The sequence below is a fragment of the Tuber melanosporum genome, assembly GCF_000151645.1.
Source record: "Tuber melanosporum whole genome shotgun sequence assembly, scaffold_27, strain Mel28".
Classification (NCBI taxonomy): Eukaryota; Fungi; Ascomycota; class Pezizomycetes; order Pezizales; family Tuberaceae; genus Tuber; species Tuber melanosporum.
The window spans coordinates 780,304-799,627 of NW_003298941.1; the positions used below are offsets into that span (position 1 = coordinate 780,304).

At 48.2% G+C, this 19,324-nt stretch overlaps 3 protein-coding genes; 2 read left to right on the plus strand and 1 right to left on the minus strand.

The window, feature by feature from the left end:
• Positions 1–762: 762 nt before the first annotated feature.
• Positions 763–2,856, minus strand: GSTUM_00006533001 (uncharacterized protein; the record flags this gene model as incomplete). XM_002838708.2 has 3 exons in its annotated part: positions 763–1,715; positions 1,765–2,197; positions 2,262–2,856. The coding sequence occupies 3 exons, from the start codon at positions 2,854–2,856 to the stop codon at positions 1,010–1,012; spliced, it is 1,734 nt and encodes a 577-aa protein (XP_002838754.1). The 3' UTR covers positions 763–1,009.
• A 6,533-nt stretch (positions 2,857–9,389) lies between these two features.
• On the plus strand, positions 9,390–12,234 carry GSTUM_00006535001 (uncharacterized protein). XM_002838709.2 has 6 exons: positions 9,390–9,684; positions 9,796–10,436; positions 10,554–10,906; positions 10,968–11,064; positions 11,115–11,806; positions 11,863–12,234. Exons 2-6 carry the CDS (start codon positions 9,807–9,809, stop codon positions 11,987–11,989), a joined length of 1,899 nt encoding a protein of 632 aa, XP_002838755.1. The 5' UTR covers positions 9,390–9,684; positions 9,796–9,806; the 3' UTR covers positions 11,990–12,234.
• Positions 12,235–13,316: 1,082 nt separating this feature from the next.
• GSTUM_00006536001 (uncharacterized protein) lies at positions 13,317–17,569 on the plus strand. XM_002838710.2 has 11 exons: positions 13,317–13,417; positions 13,562–14,215; positions 14,286–14,397; positions 14,467–14,686; positions 14,767–15,060; positions 15,120–15,201; positions 15,260–15,808; positions 15,867–16,183; positions 16,234–16,670; positions 16,724–17,265; positions 17,342–17,569. The coding sequence occupies exons 2-11, from the start codon at positions 13,629–13,631 to the stop codon at positions 17,487–17,489; spliced, it is 3,288 nt and encodes a 1,095-aa protein (XP_002838756.1). The 5' UTR covers positions 13,317–13,417; positions 13,562–13,628; the 3' UTR covers positions 17,490–17,569.
• The last annotated feature ends 1,755 nt before the right edge of the window (positions 17,570–19,324 follow it).

A 19,324-nucleotide genomic window follows, 5' to 3' on the forward strand; every position in this document is an offset into this window, starting at 1 on the left:
CATGGGGGGGTTCAATTTCTCTTGCGTCTATACCAACAAGGGACTTATCGAGGTGACCGAATATCATATCAATTCGCGGGCATCGTAGGTGACGGGTAACGCTATGCCGCGGACCATCTTATAAAAAGTATCATGTTGTTTTACCTCACGACACCGCATGAGTACGACAGAACATACCCAGCTCCCTTACATTCCAAGGCGGTATGCCCCCCCCCCCCGAAGCGATAGACTATACTACCTGAAACCCAACTCAGCCAGCCCACACGGTTCCCGAATAGATAATTAAAACCATGCACGATACGACCACTCCCTTTCCAAAAAATACCCAAAATCTCACTCCAAAATCCACTAGTGCCAAGATCCTTACCATGAAAGCTCATTACGAAAACGTGAAAATCCACCATCCAACATGCCCCCATGCTGCAATGAAGTAGATCACATCCGGAAGCTCAGGAATACCCATGGGTGGGTGGGGGATAAATCTAATTTTGGGATAGACCCCTTCTTGTGCATGAGCTGTTATGGCTTTGTTTTTGAATCCCTCACTTGTGCTCACCCCCCCCCCCCTTCCTGGTATGATATAGGAGGTTTGGGGCGTATGGTGGGGTGGTTCAATGTGCGTGTGCTGACTACACGATTACTGTATCATATATAGAAGTGGTTATATGAAGCGGTCTCGTCTAGGGGGGATGTTTTTCGGCAAGGTTCTATAAACAAGCACCGAATCATAGGGACTCACTCGAAGAGGGGTGTATAAAGAAATACGGCGCTATCCATCCATTCCTAGATGATGATTATGACCTATGTCTCCTCTGCTTGCGAACCGACCCTACGCCACTAATACCAGGGGAAGAAAGAGATATAAAGGGAAAATGAAGACTGGCAGACCAAGATTTAAACTTTGGGGTGTCAAGACCAGATGCAAACCGGTAACATACGGAAAAGTTACGACTATTCAAATGAAGAAATATAGCACAAGCAACATACAGTAGTAGTCTCCATCTTCTCCTTAAATAAACAAGTAATCACTCCCGGTTCTTGCAAGCCTCTCCCTCCAATTCCCCTCGGCATCCCTCCACATGGCTTCCAGCAGCACCCCTGCGCTCTTAATATTAAACTGCGGCAACAACTTCCATATATTCCTCAATGTCACTCTGACGAACTCCCTCTGGTACTCACTCGTTGCCGCAGCTCCGGCCAAAAATATGGGCCAGACTACACCCTTGAAGAAGACGGACCCGGGCTCGAAGCTGGCAATGTGCGTGATAATATCGTCGACGAGCTCGTCCGTCTTGCGCACCACTGACGACGATGAAGGCGTGAGCACTTGTAGGGCGAATATGTGCACGGCGCACTTGTAGGCGCAGACGTGGTGGTAGAGTTCGCGCGCGTCGAGGCGCGGGATGGATGTTCCGGCGGCATTTTGGTTAAGTGAGGGGAGGCGCCTGTTTACCCAATCTTGGGGGTTAAAGTTTGCTATTCTTGACAGGAGGGTTTGTATCGTGGGGGAGGTGGTAGTGGTAGGGGGGGTTTTGTGTTGCGATACTAGGGATATTACTTGTAAGAGTTCGGTTGGGCAGCCGAGGAAGGAGTAGTGTTCTGCCTGTTCGAGAAATTTAAAGATCTCTTCTGGGTTGCCGCTGGTGCTACCCCATGAGAGGGTGTCTGTGTCAGCACCTCCGGAGAAGGCGAGGGATTTTCCGATTATGTCGATGCTTTATGTGTCGTTAGTATTGATATTATTGAGGAAGCGGGGATACATACGCGGCAACATGAGTGATTAATACCCCCAACGACGACGAGAGATTGCTCCTCTGCCTGCCCATGCCCCCGCTCAACTGGATCAATCGCCTGGCGCCCCGGAGATGTATCTTCCACGTATCCTTCCCGCTCTCGAGCGCTTCAAAGAACAAGAACAGCAGCATCGCCGCGAGCACAGGCTCCCGAACGATGGTCGCACCATTGCCATCGTAGTCTGGCTTCTGCAGGTCTTGTGAAAGTGAGTTTATCGCGCGGCCTTTGTACACTAACGAGTGGGTTCCTTGGAAACCGGTGTTGTTGGAGTAGTGTCTTGCGGAGACAGCGAGGGCTGCATGAAGGAAGGGAGGGTGCTCAGCTGCGAGGGAGAGGAGGTTGCGGTAGGGATTGTCTCCATGGCGTTCGAAGAGGATTAAGTCTCTGCAAACTCGCTTGTCGACTAGGGTGTATGGATGTTTTGTCAGTTGGATGTGCCATAAGGGGAGAGAGTGTAGGTGACGTACAGTAGTTTAGATAATATTTGCTCGTGCTATCGAGATCTCCGAAAAACTCTGGATTGAAAGGTCTCAGCCAACCTCCCCGAACACCGCTGCCACATCCGACCACTACCACCCTACCCGGGTCCTTCTCTTCATCACTCCCACCCGCCACGCCCCCCCCACCACCACCACCCATCGTTTCTGTCCCTGCACCCTCACCCTCCCCCTTACCTACAACCTTCCCCCGACCACCACCATTACTACTCCTCCCATCCCTCTTCCTAAAAACAACCACCCCCCCAGCTTTATTACCTCCCCCCGACCCACTACCCATCCCATTCTCAGGACTACTGCTTCTCCCACTAGAATCTTCCTCCTTCTTCACCTTCACCACCACCGCCTCACATCCAGAGCCCCCTTGCCTCGAAGGCTTTGGCAAGGGGAACGTCTTCCCCATCATCTTCCCGCGCGAGGCAACGCCCTTATTCCATACCAGCGGCTTCTTATATCCCAAGCAGTCGAGCCCGTGCCTGTTGGTGCACTTTTCGCAGTGCGGGAGTGCACGGTCGCAACGGACACGACGGCGACGGCAGGTGTAACAGTCTACCGCTGCGAGCATTTGCTGGGTTGTTGAAGTCAGGGTGATTATTTGGTTGGTTCTGGTTGGACCCTCGGGTCGGGTGGTTGGATGAAGGGGGGAGGAGAGGTGGAAGGGTAGAAGGGTAGAAGGGAAAGGGAATAATGTGTTTGTGCGGGTATCTGCTGTTGGCAAATATGCGGTATCGGTGTTCTGGTATACTTCGTGCCGGACTGGACTGAACTGGATCGGATCGGGCTGGAGCGTATCGTATCGTATCGTATCGTATCGTATCGTATAGCATTGGATGGTGCTAGACTATTGTTATGATAGAAGGTTGTGAAAAGCGTGTGTGATGATTGGTGGCACGAACGTCCCGTAGCGAACGCAACCAGGCGTTTAAGCTGCAAGAGATGAGATACGCTGTGCTATATATCCCGCCATTGATGTGCCACTTGGGTCGAGTTGGGAGCGCCCTCACTCACTTCCCACAGTGAGAAGCGTTTGTGCCAGGCATTAGCCCGATTATGATAGAAGCGTTAAACGGTACTATATATGACAGCGACAAAATGGTGTCAGGTGGCGGAACTTCCGACGTGGGTTTTACTCCATTCCTTTCTCTCTTGTCTGCCCTTCTTTCCTCCCTTCTCGATCGAGTGTTGGAGGTGAGTAGCTACGATGAACGAGCAAGCTTCATGGATAAGCTAACTAGGCCTACTATACGCTTTCTCAAAAGACTATACGCTTTCTCAAAAGTTCACAGCGCTGAGGCTACGTTAGAGATGTTCGTACGCACACCTCCCTACCTACCTACCGTACTCTCGAGCTTGAGCTGTAGAGTGGTTTGAATAGCCCACAACAGTACCTGGCTCGCGTGGGATCGCGAGTATGAATGAATGCTTACTTTCCCCTCCCTCTTCTCTTTTCAGTGTGTTTGGGCTTCATGTGAGTGAATCTCACACTACGTATGTCATCTCATGCCGTATCGTATCGTAGATCGCACGAGGTAGTTTGCTTTGCCTCTGTTGTCCCACTTCCAATGCTCACATATCAATGCCTAGAGAAGCTAGGGTGGAGCCAATGCCTGGAGACCGCGGGCACTATACAAGCTCGATTAGCGTTCACGATAGAGAGATTTTTATCATATTTTATCTTGCAAGCACCGGTAGGTCCGGCAGCGGGTAAATTTTATAGAATTTTGTAGATACCAATATGGGAGATAGAGGTTAGGATTGGGCAGCGTGGGGGTCAAATCATGTCTTGGATTGTCTTGGGGACGGGTAGCGTCTCTAGGTGCAGGTACCGGTACTGTACAGCACTGTCAGATGCATACGATATGCTGCGGGTGTTGTTCTTCTGTAGGGCTGTACTCGAGTACCGGGTTGTGTACTGTAAAGTACTGTGCGGTATGCACTGCACACACAATACCGCACGGTTACCCGTAGGGATTCCGTCGATTGTCCAATACCGTATCCCCGGTTCTGATTGCTATTGCAATGCTGCGAACCGGTCTGGTGATTGGACCAGACTCACATAGGGATTCCCTAAGAGGTGGGGTTTCGGGGTTGCAGTGAGCGAGCGCTATCATACAGTAAAGAGGGAAGTTTGTGGACTGAAGCGCTGTACTCGAGCACAGAGCGGAGCAGTGCAGGCGATCGTCTATAACACGAACTCAATTGTACGCTGAGCTGTACTGATACAGTGTCGCAACTGTGTGCTCGAGTACTGTACGAGTACGGCATCGTGCAGTCGGGGTGGAAAACTCTTGGTCTGGGGAACGGCTGGGTGTGAATAATTCGCACTAGGCTACGTGATATGGAGGGTATCGTAAGAGCTGGAAGAATTGAACCTCGTGGTAAGACGTTGGAGTTGCCTCTCCTGGTAAGGTCTGTTGTGTCGTGCCTCGTTATAGTACGAGTACGGTATTTGACTTGGGGAAGGGGTAAAGGCTAGCTTTTTTTCTTTTTTCTTTTCCCGGTATGATAATTCCCTCCCCTTATCTAAAGAGGGGAATTCTGGACGTCCTAGCGTGAGGTTCAATTGATTAGCCTACCCCCAGTTCTAACGGTCCTCGTAGAGAATTGCGCGAGTATAATACCATAGATAACCACTTACACTTGATTTGCGCTATGCTGGCTATTGTTCGAGGTGTCAAGCATTTCCGCAGTTGCAGTACGAGTACAGTACTACACTGTCGCTCGTGGTCTAGCCCTTTTTTTCTACAGAGCAATTATTTACCCATATTTACAGTTAAACTTGTTCAACGGAGGGCTCGCGTAGTCTGATATAGAAGGGAGCTATCAATGGGGTTGCCAGAGGTTGTCATTCGTTGAAGTTGGCATTTGGGACCCTCTTTGCAAACTCAGTTAGGTGGAATCGAGGTGCCGGACCGCCAAGACATGGGCCATTAACTTATGTTATGGTAACACCGCCCGGGCTGACAAAACCCCCACAATACTCCACACGTGACATGTCTTCATTTCAAGACATGCAAAATACTCCAGCCCCTTCAAGCAGCACTTTCCCTGACGGCACGGGCGCTGCAAAGTTATGACCTACGGTACTCGAGTACAGTACACGTGAGAGCTTCTTGCATCCTATTCTTTCCCGTTTTCACAAAGGTGCCAAGCCCTCCTGCCTCCCTGCCCGTGAGGAGGAGAGAAAAAAGAGGGAGAGTGAAATTATTATTTTTGCTCATCATGGGACTGGCGGGCTGCAGGTTTTGGCCGATTTTTCCGAGATATTGGTGTTGACGCTTACTTGTTTGTATGTGTGACAGTTATGCATGTGTGTTAGGTAGGGTGGTGGATCGTACTATATTATGAATTTTGGTGCATAGGTTGATATCTTGGAAGAGGCTATTGCATCATATGGTTGCTATGGCACCGGTACTCGAGTACGAGTATTATACTGTACAGTACCAGTGGGACTAATTTAACTGGAGGGTCCCGGAGGGAGATGGGCAGATGTTGTGTGGCGGGACGAGAGAGATACAGCACCGGCAGGTTGCTTCTGGTGCTATAAGAAGAAAGGAAAAATGGCGCCGGTATGATACAAGTTGGAAGGCTTAGCTGTACGTGGTTGACCTTGCGAGGTTGGAGATGAAGTATCATGCCCATACCGGAGGTGATAGCGTAAACTGTGCTAGACAATGCGAACTATGTACCGGTAGACTACTGGTAGACTACGCGTACTCGAGTATGATGATGCTGTACCCGTATGGAATTATTCGTACGATGGACTCTCTGCCCAAGCTGGTACTCGAGTACTGCTGGTGAGACCAATAGTCTAGCCCGGACACCACACAAAAGGCTAAGATATCGATAGGGCCAGTGGATTTATAAAAAATCCGAGATTGATGGTCTGTTCATAGTGTTTCAACCACTGGTGCCCAAGAACATGTTCCTCAAAATTTTAAGGGTTTTGAGAGGTGGTGAATTCCGTTGTCAAGGTCTCTTTTTGCTTGTTTTTCGTTACACTTACCACGGTCTCCAAGTTACTCGAGTATTCAGCTTAGCGCCACTATCGGGGAGGGAACAGCGAACAGGGCACCAAGGAATCTGGTGGCAAACGTCAAATTTGGTAGGGCTGTTCGTCGTCCCCTCTACTCGATTACTGCTGGTACTCAAGTGTTAGAATGTGAGTTTACCCAGCTAATGTAGAGTACCGGTGCTCGAGTACCGGTATTGATTGGTCTTCCATCCAGTTTATCTGAGCCCACTGTGTTGAGCCTCCCTCCAAGTTTCTGCTGATCGCAATGGATGGTTGTAATGATCGGCGGTTTGTTTGAATATGGCACACGTACAGTTTGAGAGGGGGGGAGTCCTGCATGGCTGGTAGCCACCAAAAATAAACCCCACCTGAGCTTTCCGAAAGAAAGCCACCATGATCCTAGCGAGGAACGAGCGGAAGAGAGGAAAGAGAGGGTTGGTGGAAAGCTGAGGTCACGTAGTCAGTCCTCTCTCTCTCTTTCTCTTCTTTCCTTCTTTCTTTCATCGATTCCTTTCCCGTTTCATCCTTTCTATTGACCGGTTATTATACTTTTTTTCCCCTCCTTCCTCCCATACTACCGCACACTCATCCTATCTCCTTCGGCTTGCTTAGTGGCTTGTTTACCTTTGCGCCGTCTTGGAAGCACGGAGGATACGGTAGGGACGATTGATTGACCGAACTGATCCTTTCGTTTCCTTCTGCTTGTTCAAGTCCAACGTCAGCACGGAAAGGGAAACAGGAGTTTCAGCCTCACCTCAATCTCACCAAATACCACCACTGCAGCTTTCCAATTAATTTAACCCTACAATTCACTCAAACCCCGAGCCGAGATCGGAATAATAGAAAATAAAAAAAGTCCTTTTCCATCCCGCCGAGTAACGGTATTACGACGAGCACCTCAGTAGCAGCAGCAATAGCGGAGCCAAACGGTTGGGGACAAAATAACACTCGGGCATCATGGTGAATGCGGCCATTCTCGTGAAGGCCAACTTGGCTCTACACATTATCCAGGCGTTATGGAGCGTGGTGGTAATGGGGGTGGTTATAGCAAGCATGTCGGCGAAGGGTCCAGCGAGTGGTGCGATAAAATACATGTTTACAATGGTGAGTTTTTCCATCCCCTGTTTGCATCTGCACTCCTGTAGACTGCCGTGAAAACTGACGATGGCTTTTTGCCCGTGGCAGTGTTGGTTTGCGGTTCCGGCGCTGGTTTACCTGACCCAGGCGCCTCGGTTTCCGAGGACAAAAATGTTTGCGCACCCGTACTGGGTTATTGGGGTTAATACTATATTCTCGGTGTGTTCTTACTTGTTTGCTCCTTTTTTACGCTCGAGGGAAACTGACTGGGAGTAGATTCTTTGGTTCGCGGCCTTTGTTTCTGTCGCTGGCTACACTAACGGCGGGATCTCTGATGGAGAGGGGAAAGAGAAGGACGAAAAGATCAAGAAGGAGGGTGGTTGTGCATTGTTTCCCGCTGGAACCGGCGAGGACCCCAAAGCATGTAAGATGAACCAAGCAGCCGTCGGACTCGGTGTAATTCTGTGGTATACATCCCCCTCACTCCGCATGCCGTTCATCCCTCAGCTCCGTTTTCCCTCATTAACTCGGTGCAGGTTTTTCTGGCTTGGAACTACTGGGATCGCGGGCTATGCCGCTTGGTATTTCCGCCAACACAGCGTCTCCCCATTTGAAGATCTGAGCCCGGCGGGGCATGACATTGAGGAAACCACCAAGGATGCCTTTAGTTCTAACGACGAATATGCCCCCATTAACAGGGACCGGGATGAGGACGATGGTGACAGCAGATTCTCGCCATCCCATCATGAACGTAGCGGAAGTGTGACCAGCTACGATACCGGTTACGATGCTCACCCCGGCAACCCTGTTCCCTGGGGTGGCGAAGGAAGCGCATATAACGGAATCGGAGGACATGGACCTGTGGCAATGGGTGGGAACAGAAGAACCCCCTCGGGATTGAGCATGCCTATCGCTCCGGATGAGGATTATAGCTACAGGGGAGCGACCACGAGATAGGATGTTATTCGTTTTCCTTTTTTCTTCCGATATCCTTTTCTTTTCTCTTCCTGGCTAGGTTTTCCTTTTGACTCTGGTGCGGATGGGACGGGTTATCTCCTTTTGCGTTTTATATCCTTTTGCGGCATGGAACAATGGAAAATGGCTTTTCAACTTGTATAACATTGAGTACGAATGGGGGATTTCTTGCATTGGGTTGGCGGCCGATCTGGACAGGGGATTTGATCAAAGGAGGGAACTTGGATATGGCGGGGAGGAGGAGGGGGAAGTCGTTGATATCATGTTTGGGTGTTTGAGATGGTGTTTTTTGATTAGGCCTTTATTAATGGAGCTATGAGTTTCTCTCGGTATCGTGTGAATTTCAGAGAGACATCTTGTCAACACTTGACCACTGAGACGCCCGCTCCTGGAAATTCGAGATCGTTGGTACGAGCACCAAGCAGCAGTTAGCACAAACCCCTGACGCTCTACCACTGCTACGCAGTACTGGGGTTTCCCACCATATGACATTGATAAAGTTAAGACGTGTTTGCTTGTTTTTGAGCCTCGGTAGCTGATCTATGGAGATACTTGTATGATACGTTCGGCGTTAGGCCAAGCTAAGACGGGAGATGCCGTCTTGATGGTAGTAGGCCAATTGAGACACCAACCCTGAATAAACTTTCTACAAGTACGAGTACAAGTAGGTTGCTAAATGTAATATATTGTTATTTTGGCAATAATTATCATAGGTTGCCAAAGTATTACAGGTACTCGAGTATGGTAATATGGAATTTTGAGGGAGATGAGTGCGCTCGGGGGTACTCGTATACCGGTGCCTATATAGATTACGAACGAACTTATTAGGATTGGTGTGGTAAGCTACTATTGGCTTATCAATTGTTTGTTGACAAGAGGTTGCGGAGGTAACGGAGGCTCTGCGAGCAGGGATGGGCTCTGATCTGATAACGATAGCGTAAATCTGATAACCAGGGGGGACATCGAGCGGTAAGCGGAACTGAGGAGGCTAAAAAAAAAGACAAGAAAGAAAAAATAAATTTGTGCCCCCTGCTAAAACGAACTTCAATCAATCAAGGACCACGCCGTGCTTTTTTGCCCCTCCACACCCCTCCATAACTTGTTCTCCTCTCAGTCTTTCACCGTTGATAGACATCTCCACTCACTTGTTACGCCCTCTTCGTTCTATTTGGATAGAACGTTGAAAAGTTGAAATAAGAGGACAGATTTCTGGGTTTCATCTTCATCCCTGCCTGTGTTTCTAATAGGTTTTTTTTTTTTAATTCTTTTTTTCTTCTTACTTTGCCTTGCATTTGCAGACTTTTCACTGCCACATCTCTCCCAATAGTAAGCTTCGCACCTTTGCTTCCTTCCCCCTTATCAACAGCCCATTCCTCCTGTCACTTTCTCACCCAACCTTTTTTCCTCGAAGTCAGGTTTTCTCTAACTTTCATTCAGTCATATAAACTATGGTTTCTGCATCAAAGGCTAGGCGTGAAGCCGAGCGTGCTGCGAAGCGTGCTGCAGGCGGTGGGGAAGACAAACCGAAGAAGACCGCCGCTAGCAAGCTTGCTCTCACACCTGGTTCATCTCGGGCTGGATCTAAGGCGACTTCCAAAGCGTCCTCAGTGAATGGTGAAGCTGTTGAGGGTACGGACGAGAGGGCCTTGGCCAAGCTTGAGAAGCTTGCTTTGCAGGAGGACGAGCACGGGCTTTCCGACCGTGTCACTACTGGTGTTCTCTCCTCGTTGGAGTCGTCTCGCGATGCTAAAATTTCTTCCGTCTCGCTTGTCTTCCATGGTAAAGTTCTTATCCAGGATACCACACTCGAGTTGAATTATGGTCGCCGATATGGACTGCTTGGTGAGAACGGTTGCGGAAAATCGACTCTGTTGAAATCTGTTGCTAAGCGGGAGTTTCCTATTCCCGAGCACATTGATATCTATCTACTCAATGAGCCTGCCGATAAGACTAGCTTGGGAGCTCTTGACTACGTTGTTACTCAAGCTCAGGAAGAGCTGAAGAGATTGGAGACATTAGCTGAAGAGACATTGGAGAATGAGGGTCATGATAGTCCGATTCTGGAAGACCTTTATGAGGTTCGACCACCCCTGACTCCCCCATTTCCCCGCCTTTCCAACACGTTCGGCCCTATCGGATATCATCCTGCTATCGGTATTTCTGGTGCATTTCAGAATCACTGACAATATGTTTAGCGTATCGACAGTATGGACCCCTCGACATTTGCTACTCGTGCGTCCCTCATCTTGACCGGTTTGGGTTTCAACCCTGAAACTATGAAAAAGCACACGAAGGACATGTCCGGAGGCTGGCGTATGCGTGTTGCATTGGCGAAGGCTTTGTTCGTCAAACCCTCTTTACTTCTGTTGGACGACCCTACCGCTCACTTGGACTTGGAGGCATGTGTGTGGCTTGAGGAGTATTTGAAGAAATGGCCACGTACCCTTGTTTTAGTTTCTCATTCGATGGATTTCTTGAATGGAGTCTGCACCAACATGATCGATATGAGAATGAGAAAGCTTATCTACTATGGCGGCAACTACGATGCGTGAGTACTTTCCTTGCAGCGGCTTGTGCTTTTACGTTTGCTGACACCTATGGTTTTATAGCTACATTAAAACCAGAAGTGAGCAAGAGACCAACCAGATGAAACAATACAACAAGCAACAGGAGGAGATTGCACATATTAAGAAGTTCATTGCTTCCGTGAGTAATCTCTTGTGGAATGTTGCGGTGCTCTATGCTTACGTTCTCAGGCCGGTACATATGCCAATTTAGTTAGACAAGCCAAATCTCGTCAGAAGATTCTTGACAAGATGGAGGCAGATGGTCTGATCGAGAAAGTCAATCCTGATCGTGTCTTCTCTTTTCGTTTTGCCGACGTCGAGAAGCTCCCCCCGCCGGTACTTTCGTTTGATGACGTTACCTTTTCCTACTCTGGTAATGCTAGGGATAATCTTTATGAAAACCTTGATCTTGGCGTGGATATGGACTCTCGTGTGGCACTTGTCGGCCCCAATGGTGTTGGGAAGTCGACCCTTCTTAGAATCATGACTGGAAAGCTCCAGCCGACAAACGGATCAGTTAGCCGACACACTCACTTGAAGTTGGGAATGTACTCCCAGCACTCGGCTGAGCAGCTTGATCTCACCAAGTCGGCTTTGGACTTTGTACGTGACAAGTACCGAGAGAAGAGTCAAGATTACCAGTACTGGAGACAACAACTCGGAAAGTACGGTCTGAGTGGAGATTCTCAGACAGCCTTGATGGGAACCTTGTCCGAGGGTCAGAAGTCAAGAATTGTCTTTGCCCTTCTTGCCATTGAGTCCCCAAATATGCTGTTGCTTGACGAACCTACCAACGGTTTGGATATTCCTACTATCGATAGTTTAGCGGAGGCTATCAACGCGTTCGATGGTGGTGTCGTCGTCGTGTCTCACGACTTCAGGTAGGCACCCCTTTTCAGAATAATTCATGACATCGTATACTGACCGCTTTACCCAGGCTTCTCGATAAGATTGCTAAGGATATCCTTGTGTGTGAAAACAAGACAGTTAGGCGATGGGAAGGTTCGATCGGTCAATACAAGAACCACCTCAGAAAGAAGATGCAGTCTACCGGAGCTGTCTAAACAAAAGTCCTTTGTGTATTCGGTGTTTTCTTCCTTTTTTCCTTTTCTCTGGTCTCTTTCCTCCTCTTTTCCCTGGACTACAGAATGATAGAACGTCCACTGGACTGGTGGGGTGGGGTTGGGAGGTTTATCAAATTACGCTTGACGATAGATCGATAGGTCTTGAGAACGAAATGAGAGTTTTGTTAGGGTAGAGGCGATGAGAGTAGCTGATGACGATAATGATTACAATGATGAATATTTTGCGCCTGCTGTGTTGCATTCTGGTGACGGTGATATTTTGTGGAGTCTTACAGAGGCTAGATGTCTAGTTTGCGGTTGGTCCTCGTGGCAGACAAGTAGTATTTGACAATAGGGGTGGTGAGTTTCTTCTATAAGCGCTCAGATACGCACGCATTTTTCGCCATATATTTTGTTATTGGGTACGGTATCATACTCGAGTACTTTTTGCCTGCTACGGGTAAATACTGTGCCATATTTGCAGCGGATTCCGTGGAGCCGGTAGCCACATATTGTCACTCGTAAATTAACTATCATAAACCGGGTGTGATAGACATTGTCATAAGTTGGGCGTCCGGTGGGCCACTCTAAACCTTCGTTTTGATCCTGATTCTTGGGGTTTACTGTATTTCGCTCAGGAGCGGCGTGTCTAGTTGACACCAGAACTCAACGATCGATTTACAATAATAAGAATAATGGGCTCAAAAACAAAGGTATTCAAAAAAATTGGAAAAGCATTTTTAAAATAAAATAAAATGAATATCAAAGCCCAGGTGCCAATTCTTAATATATGTATATATATATATATATATATATATTGAGTAACTTTTGTTAAGGTGGTTTTCCTGATACATAATTATGATGATGATTACAAAAAAAGTATGATACCTTAGTATTTATCCATCAACCAGTCAACTTACTGTATGCTGCTGCTGGGGTGCTTTTATTTGCATAGATTACGGCATGCGGATTTTGAATGACTATAATATATAGCTGCAGGGTACAACTTGTATTTTGCGATTTTAACACTTTTAAAAGCCGAGGGCGACCAGACGCACCTTATACATCCTCCGAAGTAAAAAGTGTCATACTATAACTACCGGTACTCGTACTGTGCCTCAGAGAAAGGGGACACGAGAATGCGGGGAGAGGTTTCGCGGGTTGTGTGTGTGACCTTGGCGTGTGGGTGGGTTGAGAATGGACTGGGTGGACGGGATTTGCTGGTGGGGAGGGTACTCTGATGGGAAAGAGGGGTAAATTAGATGGATGATGGTAGCGGTTGAGGTTGTGTTTTAAATGGTTTTCAAGGTCCGCTTAAATTGGGGGAACTTCACAGGTTTTGTCGGTAAGCTGTTATGATAGTATAGCTATTGCACCGGGGGTCTTTTTTCTTCTTAGCATTGACAATTGGAATTGCTGAATTATGAGGTTTGAAAAGCTTAGCTTAACCCATTCATTCTCCTTCACCACTAGTGTGCAAGCCTTCCCCAGCTGCATCCCTGCAGCTTCCCCCGCAATTGGCTTCATATAACTAGGGGATCCCTAAGAGCATAGCTAATCCACGTCTAACAGTTGCGGCCACGCTCACGGCTACCACAGCCCTCCTCAGGAAGAAACGTTATCACCATCATCGACAACCATGGGCGGCGGAACCCCCTTCTCAAATGCCTCGGCTGGCACCTCCAGCTACCCACAACTAAACTTCACACCAAAGGGCCAACAGATTCGCGACATCTACCAAGAACGCCTAAGGCAGTTCACCGCGCAGGGGCAATACGAGAGCAAGAACCTCCGCTCAATGTTCATTAGTGACAGCGAGGACTCCAGCGAGTACGTCAAGCTGCAAGTCTACTCCGTCCCGGACCTGAAGCGTATTCCGTTCGACGAGGCCGTTAAGGGCAAGTTCAAGAGCACCTCTAAGGGCCAGAGTTTTGGACCGTCGTGGTCGACGCATTGGTTTAGGGTTAGGATCACCGTGCCGACGAGGATGCTGAAGCAGGAGAGGCTGGAGTTTCACTGGGATGGGAATTGCGAGGGGTTGGTGTGGACGAAGGAGGGTGAGCCTGTGCAGGGGCTTACCGGTGGTGGGGAGAGGGTTGAGTATCAGATTCCTGAGCAGTGGAGGGACGGTAAGGAGCATTTGCTTTATGTCGAGTTGGCATGCAATGGCATGTTTGGGAACGCTCCCGGTGGGGACAGCATCCAGCCACCGGATCCGAATCGATAGTAGGTCTTCTATTTCACAATGCTTAAGTGAGTTTATGGTAATGGTGGCTTGCTGGGTGGTGTGCGGTAGCTTCCAATTGACAAAGGCGGATATTGTCGTGCCGAATTTGCAAGCTCAGGGGTTGTACATCGACTTCTGGATACTGGGAGATGCATCGCGGGAGTTTCCTGGGGATTCTTGGGTATGTGTTTTGTGTCCCCCCGCCCGCCTGCTTGTGCACTTAGTGCAGGGTTGGCTAACGCTACTTTAGGAATCGCATACGGCTACCCAGGTTGCCAATGATATCGTAAACACTTTCGTTCCCGGATCTCAAGAGTCTATCCTGCGATGCCGGATGATTGCCGCAAGATACCTTGGTGGTAACGTTGATTCTGCGAAGGTTTACGATTCGGATCTTGAGCCAATTGTGTATGGAATTGGACATTGTCATATCGATACTTGCTGGCTCTGGCCGTTTGATGAGACGAAACGTATGATTACCTCCCCACCCCTTTTTCTTCTCTTGCCTGTGTCGGATCATAATTCAGTGTAATACTAAGTAATTGATTAGGCAAGGTGGCGCGCTCATGGTCCTCTCAGTGCAATCTCCTGGACAGGTATCCGGAGCATAGATTCACCGCTTCCTCTGCGCAGCAGTACAAGTGGCTTGAGCAGTACTATCCCAAGCTCTTTGAGAGAGTTCGCAATCATGTCAAGAAAGGCACGTTTCAGTATATTGGTGGAAGTTGGGTCGAGCATGACACAAATATGCCGAGTGGGGAGAGTTTGGTGAGACAGTTTATCCTTGGACAACGCTACTTCCAGAGCAGATTCGGGGAGAGGTGTACCACCTTTTGGCTGCCTGGTGAGTTTGTCGTCTGAGACATGAGTGAGGATAAGAACGAGAACTGATGAAGAAAAAAGACACCTTTGGATATAGTGCGCAATTGCCGCAGCTGTGCAGACTTGCGGGAATGACTAGGTTCTTGACGCAGAAGCTTTCATGGTACGATTTTTTGTTTCACAACAGATATTTTGTCTCGGTAGCTAATTTATATAAATAGGAATAATATCAACAAGTTCCCACACACAACTTTCAACTGGATTGCCCTTGATGGGTCTCAGGTCCTGTGTCACATGCCTCCAAGCGAGACATATACTGCTCAGGCACACTTTGGCGATGTCAAGCGGTCAGTCACTCAGCACAAGTCTATGGACGAGGATACCACCTCGCTGCTTGTCTTTGGTCACGGAGATGGTGGAGGTGGGCCCACCGCCGAGCACATTGAGAAGCTTCGTCGCTGCCGCGGCATGAGCGACACTATTGGTCTCCTTCCTCGTGTTAAGATGGGTGATAGTGTCGACGATTTCTTCTCCCGGTTAGAGAAGAAGCAGGGGTCTGCAAAGAAGTTCGTGACTTGGTACGGAGAGCTGTACTTTGAACTTCACAGAGGAACGTACACTACCCAAAGCAACAACAAGAAGAACAATCGCCGAGCCGAAGTGGCATTGAAGAACGTTGAACTATTGTCTGCATATGCCAGCTTGAGCAGTATCTATGGATACAAGTACCCGAAGAAGGACATAGATGAGTTATGGGAAATCATATGCTTGTATGGGTCCCCCCTGCCCTCGTGCACGCACATGCCCCTTGCTGACAACGACGTACAGATGCCAATTTCACGACTGCCTTCCCGGGTCATCTATCGAGATGTGCTATCGGGATTCTGATAAACTTTATGCTGAGCTTTTCCGGAGGTGTGGGGAACTCATCGAGGAATCCGGTCTGGCTCTTGGTATTAAGTCTGCTCCGGGCTCTGACACTAAGCCTTTTGCTGTGAATACCCTCCCTTGGGACCGCACGGAGCTGGTTAAGCTTCCGAAAGAGGTGGCTGGAGCTTGTCAGAAGGGGGCAGACGGCAGCGAATACGGCTTCTTGGGGACTGAAGGACTTGTTCAAGTTTCTGACGACGGTCCGAAGGTTACCGGTAAGTTTTCCTCGGCTCAGGAGCAACGCCCGTGCTGACATGGGGTATAGTTACCGAAACTGCAAAAGATGTTTACGTTCTTGCGAACGATAAACTGCAGGTTACGGTTGAGAATGGAGTAATCACCAGTCTGATTGACCGCGAGTTGGAACGTGAGGTCATTCCGGAGGGTGCTAGGGCTAACCAGTTGGTTATTATGGATGACAAGCCCTTGTACTGGCAAGCATGGGACGTCGAGGTCTATCACCTAGAGACTCGTCGGGAGTTGCCCACGGGCAAAGTTTCCGTTTATGAGAATGGGCCATACAGGGCCAGTGTCCTTGTCGAGACCCAGATTAGCGAGACCAGTTGGATCAAGACCATCATTAGTCTTCAAGCTGCAGTGAATGGCGCGGGTAGCCTTGTCGAATTCGACAACGAAATCGAATGGAGAGAAGACATGAAGTTTTTGAAAGTTGAATTCCCCGTGGACGTTCACAACACAGAGGTATCAAATCTTGCAATTAATCGAAAGATGGAGGTTTATAGCTAACTCCCCAGGCCTCCTACGAAACCCAATACGGCATTGTCCGCCGACCAACTCACTACAACACCTCCTGGGACATGGCCAAATTCGAGGTCTGCTGCCACAAATGGGCCGACCTGTCCGAACACAATTTTGGCGTGTCCATCCTCAACGATTGCAAATACGGTTTCGCCACGGTCGGAAACGTCATGCGTCTCTCCCTAATCCGAGCTCCGAAGGCGCCAGACGCGCACGCAGACATGGGCCGTCACACATTCCGCTACGCTATCCTCCCGCACCACGGGCCAGTGGGAGAAACCACCGTTCGAACAGCCATGGCTTTCAACAACCCGCTAGAACCGGGCCATGTTTCAGCCAACGAAATGGAGAACGTGAGAGAGCTTTTAGAGACCATTAGAGTCGAAGGAGGGAGTAAGAGCATAGTCCTGGACACCGTCAAGAGGGGCGAGGATGACGAGGACGTTTCCACCGGTGGGATTCCAACTAGGAAGGGACGGAGTCTGGTGCTTAGGTTTTATGACAGTCTTGGTGGGAAGGGGTCTACCACTGTCCATACGTATGTTCCCCACCATCCTCCTTCTTGATTATCCATTCGGGGATGTGGGGGTACTAATGTCTTGGAAATAAAATAGGAGATTACTCGTCAAGGCGGTTTATAAGACTAATGTCCTCGAGGACGATATCTCGGAGGTTGCTCTGGCTGAGACTGCAACGGGACACAAATGCTTTAAAATTATGCTGAGACCTTTTGAGGTTGCGACGTATAGGTTGCAGCTTTAGGCGCTGCGGGGGACGGTTGTGTATCGTGCTCAGTTTGGCGGTGTAATGGATGAAATGAATTTGAGACTTTTTTTAAAAAATGGTTTATCGTGCATACTCCATGATATCATGCCGGCGCGCTATTGTACTCGCAGAGTGATGTGCCCTTGGCCGTGCAACCCGGTCCAAAGAGGACTTGGACCCCACAACCAAACAAAACCTCACATCTTTATCACTCACCCACACAACCACCACAAACCTCATTCCCAATCACCCAACCACAAATGATCAAATCATGAACAAATACATCATAACAACAACAACCCCCCCCCCCCACCCCTTCAAAAAAAAGCCACACATCTGTCTCCCTGAGTGTATTCAATACCAAAAGACAAGAATAAGAGAATTTCACTCATGGTTTGGGGGCATTTTAAAGATAAAGGTGCAGGTCCCTTTGTTCCTATTACTCAAAATATCAATGAGACTGAGTATGGTAGACTTTTAAGAAGACATCCTTTTCCTGTTATTCTCCGAATGGTTTCCCTGTGTATACAACTTGAAGATATTCTTTTTCAGCAGGATAATGCTCCTGTTCATAAGGTGTGTTCGGCATACACATTAAAATAGTACTTTCTTTTTATTTGGGCCCTGATTGCTACACCACCATATATGAAAACGCTATTTTTCTTAGGACACGTGTTTTTGTTGTTTTTGTTCTTTTGTTCTTTTGTTTGTTATGTGTATTGTATATTTTTTTTTTTTTTTTTTTTGGGTTGGGGGGGGGAGTTGCGCTTTCGCGTTTTTGCATATGATATTGCTATCCTGTGGTAGGTAAAATAGGTACATTTTTATGCGTGCAATGGTGTTTGTTCATCCTTGAGGTGGGTAAATTGGGGTAGGTAGAATGCCGTGCAGGGTAGATGGTAAAAAGAGATCCCGAAAAAGGTTTGGATTAGTAAACTTCCTACTGTATATATATAGATAGCACTTCTCACTTTGGTCTTGGTTTTGCCGGTACTGCGCTGTGTTTGTTTGAGAAAACTATAAGCCGCGAGTACAATCTTATTATACAGTACAGGACAAGGATTGCTCGAGGTAAGACAAGGAAACTGAAAGAGAATTGGATAGAATACATTATTATTATACAGAGTTTGACAGGGGAGACTCGTTTTCGTTTCATCGTTCATTTATCATTTCGGTTTTTGGGTTTTTTTCCCCAATTCGTTGTTGTTGTGGGTACCAGCAGTGTGAAGGAAATTGAAAAGTAAAGTAAGAGTAAAAAAGTAAAAGTGAGCGAAGTGAAGTGAAGTGAAGTGAAGTGGAGCAAAGTCGAGTAAGGAAAACTGGAGCAAAGTATGGTAGAAGCAGCAAAAGATCAACGCCGGGGCATTATGAGAAAGGAAACTCGTTTTTCCGTTGTGCTGGAGGGGCGTGCGGGTGTTCTTTTTTTTTGCCTTTTCCTTTTTTTCTTCTTTATGGCCATGATGATGGGAGCTGGGAGGATGCATCATCTGGCTAGCAAATGTGTGCAAACCAGTTACTATCCCAATCATTTATTTGTGGGATTTCCCATTGAATCTTGGGCGCATCTAGAAGCAAAAAATCAGTCGCGATTCGACAACTAACACGCATGGCGGACACAAACCTTCGAAACCCCCAACCTGAGCAAGCATATTCAGCCTAATCGTTGAGACTCTAACCAATTCTTCCCCAATGCATCTGAAATCCAATGTGCTAGGCTTCTTATGTCTTCCTAATAATCCTCCCCTGCCTCCGACACCTGCTCCGACAATCCCGATTCCCGTTCCTTCACCCATATTTCTTCCTCTCCCTTTTCTGATATTTCCTGCCGCGTG